At 40.8% G+C, this 16329-nt stretch overlaps 2 protein-coding genes across 2 annotated transcripts; one reads left to right on the forward strand and one right to left on the reverse strand.

Annotated features, from left to right (window-relative positions):
* The first annotated feature begins 68 nt into the window (after positions 1 to 68).
* Positions 69 to 4319, forward strand: ppt1 (palmitoyl-protein thioesterase 1 (ceroid-lipofuscinosis, neuronal 1, infantile)). The gene is made up of 10 exons (XM_029513563.1): positions 69 to 285; positions 754 to 870; positions 1370 to 1479; positions 2153 to 2280; positions 2566 to 2636; positions 3065 to 3167; positions 3252 to 3342; positions 3507 to 3605; positions 3693 to 3764; positions 3976 to 4319. The coding sequence occupies exons 2-10, from the start codon at positions 762 to 764 to the stop codon at positions 4096 to 4098; spliced, it is 906 nt and encodes a 301-aa protein (XP_029369423.1). The 5' UTR covers positions 69 to 285; positions 754 to 761; the 3' UTR covers positions 4099 to 4319.
* cap1 (CAP, adenylate cyclase-associated protein 1 (yeast)) lies at positions 4311 to 14961 on the reverse strand. The gene is made up of 13 exons (XM_029513560.1): positions 14864 to 14961; positions 10516 to 10620; positions 9951 to 10051; positions 9735 to 9812; positions 9305 to 9448; positions 8668 to 8753; positions 7907 to 8012; positions 7182 to 7371; positions 6599 to 6780; positions 6388 to 6511; positions 6157 to 6239; positions 5754 to 5897; positions 4311 to 5582 (listed from the first exon to the last, which is right to left on the reverse strand). The coding sequence occupies exons 2-13, from the start codon at positions 10616 to 10618 to the stop codon at positions 5499 to 5501; spliced, it is 1425 nt and encodes a 474-aa protein (XP_029369420.1). The 5' UTR covers positions 10619 to 10620; positions 14864 to 14961; the 3' UTR covers positions 4311 to 5498.
* Between the last annotated feature and the right edge of the window lie 1368 nt (positions 14962 to 16329).

Raw genomic sequence — 16329 nt, forward strand, 5'->3', positions numbered from 1 at the left:
TGCTCAACCTGGCATGGCGGGCCCCTCGTCTAACACTCCTTGAATCTGATTGGCTGTTCAGTCTGAACCTGGTCACATGACAACAAGTAGTTCGACAGAGACAGGAAGTCCGCTCACGCGATGAGCAAGTAGATTTGATGTTTTGACTTTAATTTAGCTCTTTATGGTCAAACTACGGTTTATTTTCAGAACAGCTTGATTTTCAACCTTCTTTAAAGCTCGAATCTTCTGCTGCACCTTAGAAAAAAAGCATTTAATCGTCGATTCCTTGTGAAATTTACCCAGGTAATTCTTTGAGCCTTTATTATATTATAGCATACTTTCTGGTGTCTTTGTGTCTTTGTGTTTTTGTGTTTTTGGAGATAAAAAGCAAACTGTGTAGGTGCTACTGTAAAGAATTTCAAACATTACATTTCAGGAAACGATCACACCATAGTTTCTGTTCTGCAGTACACGAGATGGTGATTGTATTTTAGATGTTTACTTACTAGCTGAGTACTGCTTCTATCATCACTACACATACTTCAACCTAAATATTTGAGAAAGTCTTTCAGGCCACATCTCTGCAGCAAAGCTTTTCACCAGTTAAAAGGCTTGCTGACATTTTCACCCCCACCAGTGTTAAAAGGGCAGTTGTGTTTGTTCATCTCTGGGAGACTTGACTCATCTGTATGTCTTTTATTATTATTGTGCTTTATTTTTTTGAATGTAAAACATTTCAGTTGCTTCAGTTTGGCCTGCTTGTTGTTTCAGGCTCCAGAATGACAGCAGCCTTCCTGTCTTTCCTCCTGGCTGGTCCAGTCCTGCTGGCTGCTGGCAGCCACGACTCCAACAACGGCACCACACCGGTGGTGCTGTGGCACGGGATGGGTGAGCATCCATCCTTATACCGAGCAACACATTACGTTCAGAGAGTTAGAGAGTTTTGTTGACATCACAAAGAAAATTGGGACAGACAAATAGTACAGATAATTATTATTTGTTTAGTATAATATTTTTTAATAATTTGTCCAACCAACAGTTCTAAACTTTAAGACATTTAGTTTACTAACAAAGAAAAACTGCAAATGAAACCAAGAACTTTTTTTTGCTTTAAATTATTTATTTCATCATCAGGACAGTTTCTGATAAATTTTCTATGAATTCGTTAATCAATTTAAAATTGCCGCTCTAAATTATTTAAGCTGAGCTTCAGTTGCATCAAATGTAAAAATTTAAAATGGATTTGAACATCTCATCGGTCAGTGCTATTAAAACCAATATACAACAACAGTAGGACATGTAGGGGAGTAAGAGCAGTCAGGTTTAGCTCAGATGTTATGATAAAATGATAATTAACTAAGATATATTCATAATCTGTGCTTCCCAGGTGACAGCTGCTGTAACCCTCTCAGCATGGGAGCGATCAAGAAGATGATCGAGGAGGAGATCTCCGGTGTTTACGTGCTCTCACTGATGATTGGAAAAAATGTCATAGAGGTAATTTTACACTTTTTTTTTTTTTTTTTTTTTTTTTTTAAGTGAACACACTCCCTGGTCAGAGCCGAGGAAGAAAATGTGTCTTCAGTCAAGTGCTTTGCAGAAATGATTCAGTTGCTGGTGAAAGCAGGAACCGCGCGCATCCATTTTGTGAGGAAAACTAGTAAAGGAAGTTGTTTTCTCAATACAACGTTATTTTAGTGTTTCTTGTGCTAAAAAGTAAATACTTTAACCTACTTTACTTGTAACATCTGTAAACGATTTCAGAGTTTGTTTAATTTCTATAAATGCCCCCAAATTCATTCTCGAACTGAACAGAGACATCAACTCTGGTTTTCTTCTTGAACAAACTCACGATTCATGCAAAAATATGACACTTTTAGCTGAGAATGTTGCATGTGACCCAAACAGCTTTGATTGATTCATCCACATGACATGTAAGGATTCCTATTCGGTGATATTTGCAGTGCCAGTGGCTCAAATTACATCATAAAATAGCTGCTGTACAACTCCACTGTGTAAATTTTCTGTGTTAATATTCATAGCAGTGCAGTACAACTCTGTTGGTTTTCACTTTGATCCGTGACTTTGACTCCCTTCGTGGACGGTGCTCGTCTTCTTCTTTTAATCTTTCTGTCATGCTTTGAACTTTTTCGTTTTTCCCCTCCTGCAGGACACAGAAAATGGGTTTTTCTCGGATGTGAATGAGCAAGTGTCAATGGTGTGTAGCCAGCTGGCACAGGACCCCAAGTTGAAGGATGGATACAACGGCATGGGCTTCTCCCAGGGGGCGCAATTTCTGTATGTAATTCCTTTTCTGGGCTTCCAATGGTTTTGTTATGTGAATGTGAGGGCAATTGATTGATCCTGCGTTGGCGTGGGTTCCTTTCTTGCCTCATTTTTCTTCAGAGTGAATGAAATGCTTTGAAAACCGACTCTTAGAGATGGTTTCAGCTCCGTTTGAGAGGGTCAGGATTGTAAAGTTCACGCCCGAGCTTCGTTCTCAGGCGGCAGCCGCTGTTTGAGCATGTTTTCTGTTCCTGACGAGAATAAGGAAGCTGATCACCCTGGTTCCTCTGTTCACAGGAGGGCCGTGGCTCAGCGCTGTCCCTCTCCACCAATGAAAGCTCTGATCTCCATTGGTGGTCAGCACCAAGGTAAAGTCAACAAGAGAAACCACAATCCCAAAATCAGCTCACTTCCCAGCAGAAGTACAGCAGAAGTACAAAGTTCAATCGAACTAATACACTGATTAAATATAGATTAACCTTTAACGTCCCAGAAATCCTCCAAAGAGCTCGTTCACAGCTCAACTAAAGAAAATTGCTCAATAAAGCTGCTACAAGTCAAACAAATAAAATCAGACCAGATTACTGTTTTGAAAAATTATTAAAATTTTAAGAAAATTATTTCACCTCAAGGTTGATTTAGTATCTCTACTGTAATAAATTATGTTTTATTTTCTTCTGTAGTCATATGAAAGTACTTCTCCCTTATCTTTGCATATTTATTGATAATTCCTCCATCGTTTTCTTCAACTCTTGAGTTACAGTATGAACATGAGTGTCATCTTCTTGTTCGTCAGGAGTGTACGGGCTGCCGCGGTGTCCCGGAGAGAGCTCTCATATCTGCGACATGATCCGAAAAGCTCTGAACAGCGGCGCGTACACTGACCTGGTGCAAAAGCAGTAAGTTTCTCTGAATGTGAGCGTGTTTGCGGTGCGTTCAGGGGCCTTGCAGCTCTAACTGGATGTCGTGTCTTCGGTTATCAGCCTGGTGCAGGCGCAGTACTGGCACGACCCGCTCAACGACAACCTGTATAAGAAGCACAGCCTGTTCTTGGCCGACATAAATCAGGAGAGGGTCAGTATGCAAATGCAGGATTTAGCAAAACCAGGTCAAATCAGCAAGCAGTAAAATGAATAAATGAAGAAATAAATGGTGATTAGGGAATAAGTCAAGATTTAATAGAAATATCAATTTGATTTTCTGGTGACAAGCTTCTGTCTGTATTTCTGCTGTTAAAGGGAGTAAATGAAACCTACAAGAAGAATCTTCAGCTGCTGGAAAAGTTCGTCATGGTGAAGTTCCTGCAGGACACCGTGGTGGATCCTGTAGATACTGAGGTAACTCACATCTTTTCTACAAAGCATCACTTCCATCACCCTCAGTTTACCAGCATTACAGAGAGACTCTTCCTGGTTCTCTCATAGTGGTTCGGCTTCCTGAAAACTGGCCAGGCCAAAGAGACGGAGACGCTGCAGGAGAGCGTGCTCTATAAAGAGGTAACAAAAAGAGTTTGAGGTTCTGCTCTGAGCTATATCAAATATTTCTATTCCGATTCTGCAGCTATGTTCAGTTGTAAGTTTCATTAAAATCACTTAGAAGCTCTGGAAGAAAAGGAGATGGAATTCCTTTTTCATAAAGTGAAGCTAAACTTCAGCCAAAAAAAAAAAAAAAAAAAAAGCAATTTCCGTTGTCTTGCGTTGCGTTCAGGATCGTCTGGGCCTGGCAGCGATGGACAAGGCCAAAAAGCTGGTGTTCCTGGCATCTGAGGGAGACCACCTCCAGTTCACCAGAGACTGGTTCAACAAAAACCTGCTGCCTTATTTGCGCTAAAGCCAGTTTTAATCGTGACGGGTGAAGCAACCTGTCTGAAGAGAACGCAGTTCATTGTTCATTTTGCACTGATCATTTGATGCTGTTTTTCAATGCCATTTTAATTTAGCCGTTCATTTGTGGAAAACTAACATAACTTCTAAAATCCTGTAAATAGACTAATGTGCATAATTTGCTTCTGTACATATTACATGTTTAACAAATAAAGAGACCAAAATACATTTGTTTTATTGCAACACTTTTAATGATGTCTCCAGCACTAATGAGCAGACGTCTGATTTTGGACCCAAGAAAAAAAAATAAAATGGTAAAACAAAGAGACACTATACATATAAAAAAAAAAAAAAAAAAAAAAAAATTATTCACAGCTGCAAGAGCTGAAGGAAACTGCAACGTGCAGACATGGGTAGGAGTGAGTGGAGAGATGTTGATGGTGAGAGCTAATATTTAAGACTACGTCATAATTGTTCTTATCTATACAGATGATATTTCAGATCTAGAGACTGATGAGGCGCTGAAGCATTCAACAAGAATCGATCATGTCTCTCAGTCTCATGCCTTTTTCCGTCTCCATCTTTGTGTCAACATCTTTGCTCTTGACTGCAAACATTTTCTTACATGCCTCCTTGCATGGAATGTTTTTAATACTCAGGAATGTCCTATTTGTGACTTAAGGGAAAGCACATGGAGTTTTAATGTTTTCCTGCTATTTTAATTGCGTCCACATCATATTGATGAAAAGCTTCATGATGTAAAATTGACAGTGGTTTTGCACCCATCTTGTTTTTACTCCTATTTTTGTGCTCTGAGTGCTGACAAGTCTTTATATACACCTCATCATCCACTGTGAATGTTTACCATGTTACAGTCCACATCAGTCGAGCTGATATGGACATCCTTATCCTGGAAAAACGTGCTTCACCTGTGAATTGCATACAATGAAAGCCAGGCGCTCCTGGCTGCAGTGCTTTTGTTGGAAAGGAACCATGTTTACTATTCTATGTGCTGAATTAAACTTTGCATCATCCAGATGAAAAAAAACAAACAAAAAAAAAAAAACACAGAGCATCCCATCTATTGGCAAAACTCATGAATGTTTTTGTTTTTGAAAAGTGCTTACAGGAAACCCAATTTGAATGACAAGCTGCTCCCTGCTGATTGGCTGGAGGATTTGCTCCAGGTAAAGCGAGCAGTCCTCTCATTGGCTTATCGGAGGGACAGCGTAAGATGTGATTGGCTGATAAGGAAGAAGGGAAGGATATATAACGAATGAGGTCCGAATCTCAGTCTACAGTGTGAGAGTTAGCTGGTGGGGTGGTCGATCAGTCAGGTAGGCATTTGCAAAAAAAAAATAAAAAAAAAAACAAAGGTGGGGATGGTGTTGAAATGCTGCCTCTCGTCTATCCAGCGATCTCTGTTGATGTGGTAACAAGCTTCTGCCCATCCCAGACGGTCTTGAACTGCTCAGGAACAGGAAGCTCCGTCTGAGAGAAGAAGAGAGAGGGGTCATGCTAAAACTGAAATGAATATTTTATGTGCGAGTCTATTTTCAGACATGGAATACAAAACGTTCTTGACTGTATCATCACTATATTTACTATTCAATCTGCCAACAAATTCTACGATCACTTTTCCGGATCTGACAAGACACTCACAAATTCTCCGTCGTTGTTGGGAACCAGGATGTTCATCTCTGAGCTCTTGGCGCTAACGATCTCACAGGTCAGGGAGTCTTTGCTCAGGTAAACATGGCAGCCGTCCGTCTTGTTAATGGAGATGGTGGGAACTTTACCAATGACCTGGTTATAAAAACAATAAATAAAAGCAACACAATTTACACTTTGGCCAGAGAGCAGCTTCACTGTCGACAGTAGATTCAGTGTTTGCTAAACACTGAGCAGCTTGCAGTCGTCAATGTGTGACTCTGAATATAAAGCAGGGGCCCTCATGAAAGATGCATTAATGTTAATTCATGCAGAAATCGCTGGGCGACATCATGAAATGCAACAAAACCAGCAGCAAAAATTAAAAAAACACCTCATCTCACAAAAATCACACCTGGATCTTGACGTCCTTGCAGTTGATGATTTCTACGATGCCCACAACGTCATCGAACACCAGGCCCATTTTCTTACAGTTGTCTGATAGGGAGAAACAAACTTTTAGGACAGAAGCATGTGCAGCATGTCAAGTAAATAAGTAAGCAAGAGTTGATCTGTGGAAAGCAAACAGCCCATTCTAACATCCAACAAAAGTTCTTTTCATGGGTGTGGTTTACTCATATCTTACCTAAAGTGATGGAGTTGATTTTGCCATTGACCTGCAGGGTGCTCTTATTACACTTGTAAGCATAAACCACTTGCTTCAGCTCGGTATTGTCTATCACCAGGCCCTGTGCCCCCTCGTGGTTCTCCTGCAGGGGGCAAGGGGGGGAGGCAGTGTGAGTTTAAAGCTGTGATTTCTCACATAACTGTGTAGAGAAGACGGTCCAACATCTTACCACTTTCCACTTCTTGCCATCCAGCTCAAACACAGGGGGCAGAGTGCAGGCCGGGGCGGCGGAGGGGGCAGGTCGGGGGGGAGGTGACGTGAAAGGCTTGGGGCCGGTACGCACAGCAGTTCCCTGCTCCCTCAGGGCAGGATTCTTGTGGGTCTTCTGGTCATCACTCACGTGCTTCAGGCCTGGAGAAGCCAAGAAAAGAGGTGATCAGTTCACAAGTCTACAGTCTAAATGCAAAAACAAAAAAAAAAAAAAACCAAAAAAAAAAAAAAAACACAACTCCTTTTTTTTTTTAATCAATTCAAACCTGAACTATGTCAAAGTAATTCAACTGTAAGAATTGAAAAATATCAACGGTTTTACTAATTAAACAGATGTGAAGGTTTCAAAGTATAAATCAACTCACTCAGCACACACACACGTGACACTGAAGGTTAACTGTACCTTTCAAAATAAAGGTAAAAGACAGACCTAAATGATGGAGCGTCTGTGTCATGTTTAGCCAAATACCTGTTACCTTTTCTTTATAAGGAGAAATGTGACAATTAGCGGATAGTCAGCAGATACAGTTCCAGCTGCCTACCCTTGGTGATGTCAGCTCCCTTGTTGATGGAGGCGAACAAAGCGTTACGGTCGTCACCAGAACTGCTGCTGCCGCCAGAGGGTCCGCTCAGGTCCAGGGAAGGAGGAGGAGGAGGTCCAGGGGGAGGTGGGGGAGGACATCCACCAGCAGGAGCACTAGGAGGGGCGGCAGTGGCTGAAGCTATGGGACCCTAGAGTGGACAAATTTTATTTTTTTAAAAGGAACAACATAATTTAATGCCAGAAGATACAACTCAGGAAACATTTTGAAATAAGATTTATAGCAAATAAATTTTCTATGGAGGGGACGTCCCAGCATTTTATTTGGATTTATTGGGGACCAAAAATAAAGCCTGATGTTCTTCTATTTGCACGTTTCCGGTCTATTTAATGTCTGAACTTGTCGATGTGGAACTAATTTCCTGATATTAGATGACTTGAAGGCCAATTGTCAAGAATTTGTTGCCTTAGTTTTTAATTTTCGCCGTTTCAGACAATTTCCAATTGGAAAACTTTGATATTGTGAATTTCTCAGCAGGAAGTCACTCAGTAAATCCATGTGATTAATAATGCAACCTGCTACATTATGTTAAGCTGCTCTATAACCTATTCTTAATCATTACTCACTGGCTATACGAAGGCGTCGTTCTTCATTTTCAGAAAAGAACTTTTACCCCTAAATTGGCTTTTAAGACAAATGAATTTTATTTTTATTGTAATCCTCACACTCTTGCTCCAGGTCAGTCCGGTGGTATGGTGTTGCTTGATGTAATTTTGCAGCTCAGTCCAGATTAAGACGTAGGCCTTCACCCAGTCCACATGTGTCTTGTCTCTGTTGGGGAAAGAAGCAGAATTGTCAGTTGATCATTTGCATTCAAGCCCCCCCCCCATCAATTTACAGATGACTCTGCTCTTCCTCACACTGTAGCAAGTTTACCACCTGAAACGTGTTACATTTTCATATGTCAAGATGCCGTGCGTGTAGTGACTGATTTTTATTCCATGGCATGTATTTGGATACAGGATTACCACTTTGCATTCACAGACAAATTTGAATACAAGTCAAATTTTTGTGCAACTGTTCACAAAAATTTAGTCTGAGTAACTTCTGAGTTGACTGCAACTCGAGTCTGCTCATAAACACACAATGCTGTGATTTCAGGTCTAAATACAGAAAGTCTACCCCCAGTGTGCATCAGCTTGTTTTGTGGCAGTGCTGACTCAGTAAACATGTTGGATACTTCCACTTAAAGAGCCTGGGGGGAGAAAAAGAATAAAAGACAGATGGGCCCCGCAAACTGGCCGCATTTCAAAGTTTCTGTGGCCCTTTCATATGGCAGATTTTACACAAGCTAGAAAGCAATGCTGGAGTTTCTTTGGGAAAAAAAAAAAAACACAATCGCAAAAGGAGTCCCTCTAGATTCTCATTGTGTTGAACCTAAAATTAGTGTGTGGACATAATACAGGGAAACGGAGGGTTGACTCACTTGTCCTTGTATTCCTTGAGCACACGGTTAGTGTAGAACATGGCGGCATCCTGCATCTCCTTGACATAGGGACATGGTTTGGGGGCCTGGGACAGATAAACAAGATGATTTTAAACTTTAAGTTGTCATTAAAAGAAAAAAAAAATCTGCATTTTGAGAAATATGCTAAGGTGTATATTTTTTAAAAAGCTGGCTGCTGACTTAATATGTAGCAGACCAAGGCGGCTCGCATCAATTTTCTCACCAATCTCTTAGCAAAGCAAATGAGTAAACTTCCCAAAATGTCAAGCTTCTCGTTTAGATCACATATTCCAGCATCAAAAGAGGAGGGAATGGAATAATTTCAGTTCACAAGTTTATGATGAAATGTTTGAGATACACAAGCAGGCGTGCAAACTGAGAATCTATTATGTGTGTTTGAAAAGTTGATGTATTATTCATAAGAGTTACAACAACGAGAGTTAATCATCTAAACAGTGAAGCTCTGTTGTTGGCATCTGTTGAGGGACAGTTTCTTGGCTGACACGCAGACAGCGATGACGGAATCAAAGGGGTGCTTGTCTCTAGACTCACACAAACCACCCAACCACAAAGATTTCCTCTCCTGCCGATTGAGCGCTCCCATCCCCAGTCTCACCATGGCGACCCATCCGAGGGCGGGCACGCTCTCACTGACGGCCGAGAGATGGTTGAAGTGCGGTGAGGTGCGGTTCTGCTCGCGGAACGCCTGCACCTGCTGGATCGCTTTGGAGACCGGCTGCAGCAGAGTCGTCAAAACTGCCTGAAGGGGCCCAAGATGACACGAACCAACGTGAGATTTTAAAGCAGATGTAATCATTTTTATTATTCAACACAGACTGCTTTCATCATGACACGGCCTGCACACATTATACATCCTCTTTAACCTTTGCACCAACTCACCCAGTTTATCAGTAAATTTGATTGATTGAACAGAGAGAGGGGCTGGACGCAGCGATGTAGGACAGGTGGGAAACTTAATGAATTGTTTGCAACTGATCAGCGTGCCGTTTAACCAATTTAACAAGTACCAAGTGTGTTTAACTCACGTTAGAGGGCTTCTGGGAGGACGAGGCCGTCATGAGGAGCTGTCTCTGACTGGAGAATGCCTGTTTCATCATTTCTGCCTGTAAGGACAAGAGAGAGTAAGTTAAAAAAAAAAAAAGAAAGAAAAAGAAAACTTAATGTCAGTGTTTTGAGATTTTTGTGCCATGAATTACTTGCTTTAAGAGAAAGGACAAATTTTGTGTCCAAAATTGACTTACGTGTTTCAGCACATCGCCACCAATCTGCTGGCTGAGGGAGAAGTACTGGGCCAAGGGTCCACTCACGATCTCATCAAAGGCCTCGATGAAAGCTGACACGGCTGAAAAATTTGAAAACAGCGGTACAAATGCATTTTACATTTTTCATAATCACGAACAAGAGAACTTAAGATATGAATATAAGGGGATATTGTTTGTGGGACATTTAGGAATAGAGGCAAGTACAAATATAATATTACAGTAGATATATATTTAGCATAGAAGGATTCAGGATGATTCATTCAGAACAGTGGTCTGACTTAACTGCTTGATGAGGATATACAATCTAAGATCTTCAAATTATCTGAGTAATAGGTAGAATAGTAATGCTGCAAGAAATCTGTGAACTTATTATTCTGATTTCTAAATTGCAAAACCGTCTCAACATGAAAACATCTAAAATACATTCATCTGAGTGATGGATTCTATAGGTGGATGAGGATTTCTCACTCAGACAGTAGTTAGTCTACAATTAGTCTACACTGAATATGTAGACTAATTGGTACTTAATACATCTGATACCTACCTCCACCAGCTGAATTCCCAGCACTGCCACCAGGGCCTGATATGGCCTCCAGACGGCCCACCGCCACCTCCAGCCGCTGCACCAGACTCGCCAACTCTGCCATACCTGCAAGGCGGAAAGGTGAAAAGGTGAAAACAGGAAGAGCAGATACCAAGCATCCGCGATCACATTATCCAGCAGCTGGAGGCCATTTAAATCCTCTTTTCTTATCTGTAACACTGACTTCTCTTTAACTCCCACACGCTCCTGATTCAGCAGAATACAAAAGATGTTTCATGTTTGTCTACATTCTTCAGCATTTTACTTACTTAATGTGGCACTAAAGCTCAGTTGCTAAGCTGTCATCAAAATTCTGATTTTCCTATCAATGACCACTTTCTGACCAAACCAGATGCAAGAACATATGTAGTTTTTATTACTTGTCCTGGTGTTTGTCATCTGTTTTTAATCATCAAGGCACAGCTGTACTTTTTGTTCTAGCTGTATAATTGGTGGACTGAAAAACTCCTGGGATGAAACCAAACAATGTAATTAAAAATTAGCTTCAAAGGTAACAACAGCAGTGCGACTGGTTGATCTGTCTCAATAAGGCTTAAAATAATGTGTGTAATTTGCCACAGTCAGGTATATTTTCCTTCAACATTGCCCAAGTTTTGTGCAACAATGTTGTCTGACTGTTAGAATTTCCGGCAGTCCAAAGTGACAAACCTAAAAATGTTTGTCGCCAAAACTCAGATATTTAAGGCAAGAAATCCCCTTAAATAAAACACAAACAAAAAAACATGGACTGTAACAGCAGCAGCGGGGAAGAATGGCAGGTTGGGACTTGCTGAGTAAAGCTATGCAGATACTGCTGACTGTGGGGAGTGCAGACCTGCCCTGTCATCCCAAATATGTCAATTGAACACAATTGCAACATTTAAGGGCAGGACCAAAAGTTTTAGCAGGCAGTTATACAGCAACTTTAAAGATGGGATTAAAAATTGAACTATTCAAATGTACGATTAACTAACTTCAGTCCAAATATAGCATATTCTTACACCCAAAGTGCTCACAGACGCAGATAATGAGAAAGACTGACATTACACAAGACGGCTGTAAACTGATGCCGCCTTCATCTGCGTGGCTGAAAGTGTCTCCAGTCTCAGGTACTTAAACATGGCTGACGATGAATGAAGCCACACAGGCCACTCTCACTAATGAGCCCATCAGACAAACCAGGGTCTCATCGTCGCTGCAGTCAGTGAACTGACGTCTGTGGAGATCTAATGACTGACAGCGCTCAACGTTTTTATGATGCTGCCAAGTCACTACTAAGTATCTGCACTTTCCTGGATATAAATGCTGAGGGAAATGAGTTTTATGACAGGAAACAAAGTAATGTGAATACTGAGCTGCAATGACTGGATAACAAATACTTTGGACAACTGAGCTCATTATTTTTCAAGCAAACATACTAAATATTTGACAGTTCCAGGCCCTCAGCTGAGAAGATTTGCTGCTTTTCATTGTTTCATCTCATTTTATACTCCATTTTATTGTAGACCACTGACTGCACAAGACATTTTGCTGATTAACTGGCTTGCAGACTTATTAAATCAGATAACTATTACAGCAAAAACTAACAACCAAACAAAAAAAATGTTGCGTTACGAGTGACAACTTTCTGTCACTCATAACAAGTTAAAAAAAGAAAAAAGTTATCCAAACCCAGTATCAAAAAATTTCTACAGTAGTAAGCATTTGTGTCTGTTCCATCTTTAAATAGGAATTATATTAGTTAAAAATCTACATGAATACAATTCTTTCTTCAGGGTTTTGTTCATGGTAAGTTGAAAAGAAGTTGTTAAAATTTTATTATGTTATGTGACTCAGATTCCCCTTGAGGCCAATGCTGTTGTAGATAGTACAAAAGCCCTGAAACAGGGCGGAGTGTGTCACACATTATGTCAGCCCTGGAGCTGTAAATGAAATCATAAACATGCCAGAGCATCAGCAGCACAACAATCACTAAAACCTTAACATGTTTACTGAATCTACCAGTGACTAAAAACATCCAATAACTGAAAGAATAATTACTCCGACAGCACACATGACAGCTCTTCTCCAAAATGTCACAACTTCCCTTTCTTCTGCCGCAATCATTCAGTCAGAGTTGTAAATTTATTTCTCAACTAGGCATGTAGCAGGGGACACACACACTATCCTTGTCCTGCATGTCTTTCATGATCAGGGCCACAGCAACACAATACACCTGCAGATACCAGAGTTCAACTGCTAAATTTCCTGATCTCAGCTGCGGGTTGACTCACCAGCAAGGCAGGAAGGGAGTGGCCCCGAAAGGTGTAAGGAGAGTTAGGTAACAGACACCAGATAAAGCAAACACAGCTTGCTTTGAAAAGGTAATGCAAGTTCCTAACTACACAGCTGAACGTACTGGATCCGGTTTAATAGCTGGAGACCGACTCCTCGAGTCCACCAAAATAATGTGACCACAAATGTTCAAGCAAAGTGCTGACCACCAAGGAAAGTCCACTGTCGAGGAAGAAGAAACAACTTTCCAGAGACGTGAGGGCAGATATAGCCATCATGACTCAGGGCAGGAAATAGTGCCTGCCATAACATTTTCCTTTACTCACTATAAAAGGCAAGAAGGGGTAAAAAAAAAAAACAACAAAAAAAAAAAACAGAGCTTAAGCACAAATTTAGAGACGGAGGAAGCTGATTGCAGATTCCTTGAGCTAGAATAAAGGAATGTTGGTTAAATGTGTATAAGCTTGGCCCCTTAAAGTAACAATAGGTATGTTTGTATGTGTGATATCTTGAGCCTCTAAAATCTAGTGTTAAAAAAAATTACAATAAAACATATCAACTTTAATTTATTCTTAAATTCAAATCCAAATTAAATGAAATTGTTTTCTCTAATTTCTTCATAGGACATTCCCTGATGAGAGGAAAAAAACAACACAAAGACCAAAAAAGTCTTTTTGAAGTCTTTTTTACCCCACTTTCCTTTTCTTCACCCATGATGACCTGTCATTCTGGGCCTGGCCTATTATCTTCTTTTGTTTTATACATGAAACAGTCAAATGATCAAAATTTGAGGGGGGAACGGGGATGTTGACTGATGGATGAAGGATGAAGTTTACATGCGTTACCCCCCCCCCCCCAATCTACACAGCCTCTTCCGCTTGTCTTTCTTGGAGTTAGGGCAGACCTACATTTGTGGACATACGGCATAAATATTCAGCAAAAAGCAGCACCATCAGCATGCAGGGGCAGGGAAGTAGGTTAGGCCTGTGTGAGGGTTGGAGCCTCTTTGCTTCAGGGTGAGGGGGGGGGACTTTAGTCCAGACAGGAGGAGGAGAAGCTCAGCTGTGCATGTGCTAACATTTCTGTGCATTTACACTGAATACAACAAAACACACATACACACAAAGATTTCCCCTTTGTCGCAGAGGCAGAAGTAGGCCAAAGCAATGGCGGTGAGCTAGCAGTCTTTCTTCGGGGGGGGGCTAAAAAAGCGACAGACAAATCAAGTTCAAGCCGCTGACGGTTAATGAGATCACCGGGGTTTTTTGCCCCCAATCAGCCGGTCGGGAGATGAGAGCCTGGGGCGGCTAAAGCCAGCTAGCAGCGGCCGGTGATGCAGCCTCTCCCCGGGCCCAGAAACCACCGACCGAGCACCGATTAGATATTCAATTTTTTTTTAAAATGTATTTCCTTTTTTTTTTAAGCTGAAGAGAGAAGACGATCAAAATCTGCACCGGACACCGAAAAGCACAACCAGCTAGCTAAATAAAGTTGTTGATGTTGTTGGTCTGATGTCAGTCAACCCTCCGAGCTGCTGAGTGTCTGTTTAGGCATTTCCTGGATTTTTTTTTTTTTTTTTTTACACACAGACACACACACACACACACACACACACACACACACACACACACACACACACACACACACACACACACACACACACACCCCTCCCAGTGTTAGCTAATACTGGAAAAAAAAAAAAAGAAGTCATGCTGTCAGAAAAAGCAGGACGTCGGAAATCAAGTGACTGCCATCAACATTCAAAAACAATGTTCAATCTCACTGGTTTCTTTTGTTTTATTTTTATGTTTATTTATTATTATTTTTTTTGCAGGCTAACGGTCTCGGCTAGCCGGGCTGCGTTAGCATCACACCCGATTTCAATAAATGAATCCGGCTAAAGAGGAAGCGGCGACGCGGCGTAGCCTCTTTAGCTCGCCTTGTTTCCCTTTTTTTCTTTTTATTTATTGTTTTAAAATGCACAAAACCTAAACACGCTACAAGCAGTAGAGCAGAGATAGCACACGCTGCCTACCTGCTAAACTGATCGAGCAGTGATTTTGGTCGGTGATGTCGCCGTGTGTCCGCCGTGCAGCTTCGCGGAGCAGACTGAGCAGCTTCTTCTTCTTCTTCTTCTTCCTGGTTGTCAAATTTTCCCAGCAGCCACCGCGCAGCGTTTCCGCCCTTGTTCGCGCAAACTTAATTCCTTTCCCATAAAAGGAGCGCAAGAGGCAGAGCGCAGCAAAAAAACACACGAGCAAGAGACAAAAAGACGAAGCAGCCGCTTCCTTTCCCTCTTTTGACGTGTACGAAGGAAATTCGGCTTTTATTTTGCATTTGCCGAATGCATCTCCCTGCAGAGCTTTCACTTTGCGTGATCCGTGTTTACTGTCCGCATCAGGCCTGTGGTGTGCATCCATGTCAGAGTTTCACCAGGTTTTATTGCTCCAATAAAATCAGCAGTGGAAAGCCTTTTCAAAAATTCAAATTCACCTTTGATTTATGTTATAGGGACAGTGAGAGAGAGAGAGAGAGAGAGCACAGCATGATGAAAATGAGCTGCACTACTTAAAGGGCATACTGCAGGTTGAATTTTTTTTAAGATGTAAAGATAATCCTTTCTAAAAAAAAAAAATACCCTTTGAAAAGATAATGGGAGGCTTGAATTTTTTTCAAGACATAAGAGTGCAAATGTAGTCCAAAAGGTGACAGTTTTAAGCAAAGCCTCTAAAACCTTTTTTTTTTTTTTTTAACACCGCGTCATATGACGTAGGCAGAGGGAGCGATATGCGGGGATCGGCCGTCACTCATTGTGGGAGCAGGTAGTGTCAAAAAATTTAACCTGTAATATGACCTTTAATGTATTGGCCAATATATTTTGAGGAAAAAACAGTTCCTGTATTATTTTTTCTAAACATTGATTCAAAGTGATCTTTAACCTGCAATATGCCCTTTAATTAGTAACCTTAAAAGATTCTGGTGACTTAAATAATTTTCTTTTTTAACTACTTTCAGACTGGCCCTTTTCTCTGTGTTTATGTTATTAAAGACTGCATTCGCATAATTTTAAGTGATTTATGCACACTGTGAATCTTTCTTTAGCCAAAATTGCCATGTAAGACTATTGCTTAATATAGTCCAGCAAAGTATGTCATAAGACCAATAAAAACTATTTGGTGAAGTCCTGTAACATGACATTCTTTAACATTTGAGTCTGTGTCACATCATAAGGAGCTTTTGTTTTACTTGTGCAGCCTGAGACAAATTAGACAAGTGAATTAATGTTATTTGCTAATAAGTTATTGTCTTTAGTTGAGAAACAAGAACAAATCGCTCAGAAACCTCAAGAAAAAACTGAAACATTTTATTTTAATGTACAGACTATCCAGTTGCATCAGATGTGGTTACACACAAAGAAACAAGGAAGGAATAATCCTTCGCTAAAACCATATTTAAAACATTTTAAATTAAACTCTCTTCATTTGATAGTTGCTACTCCTT

The sequence above is a fragment of the Echeneis naucrates genome, chromosome 11, assembly GCF_900963305.1.
Source record: "Echeneis naucrates chromosome 11, fEcheNa1.1, whole genome shotgun sequence".
NCBI lineage: Eukaryota > Metazoa > Chordata > Actinopteri > Carangiformes > Echeneidae > Echeneis > Echeneis naucrates.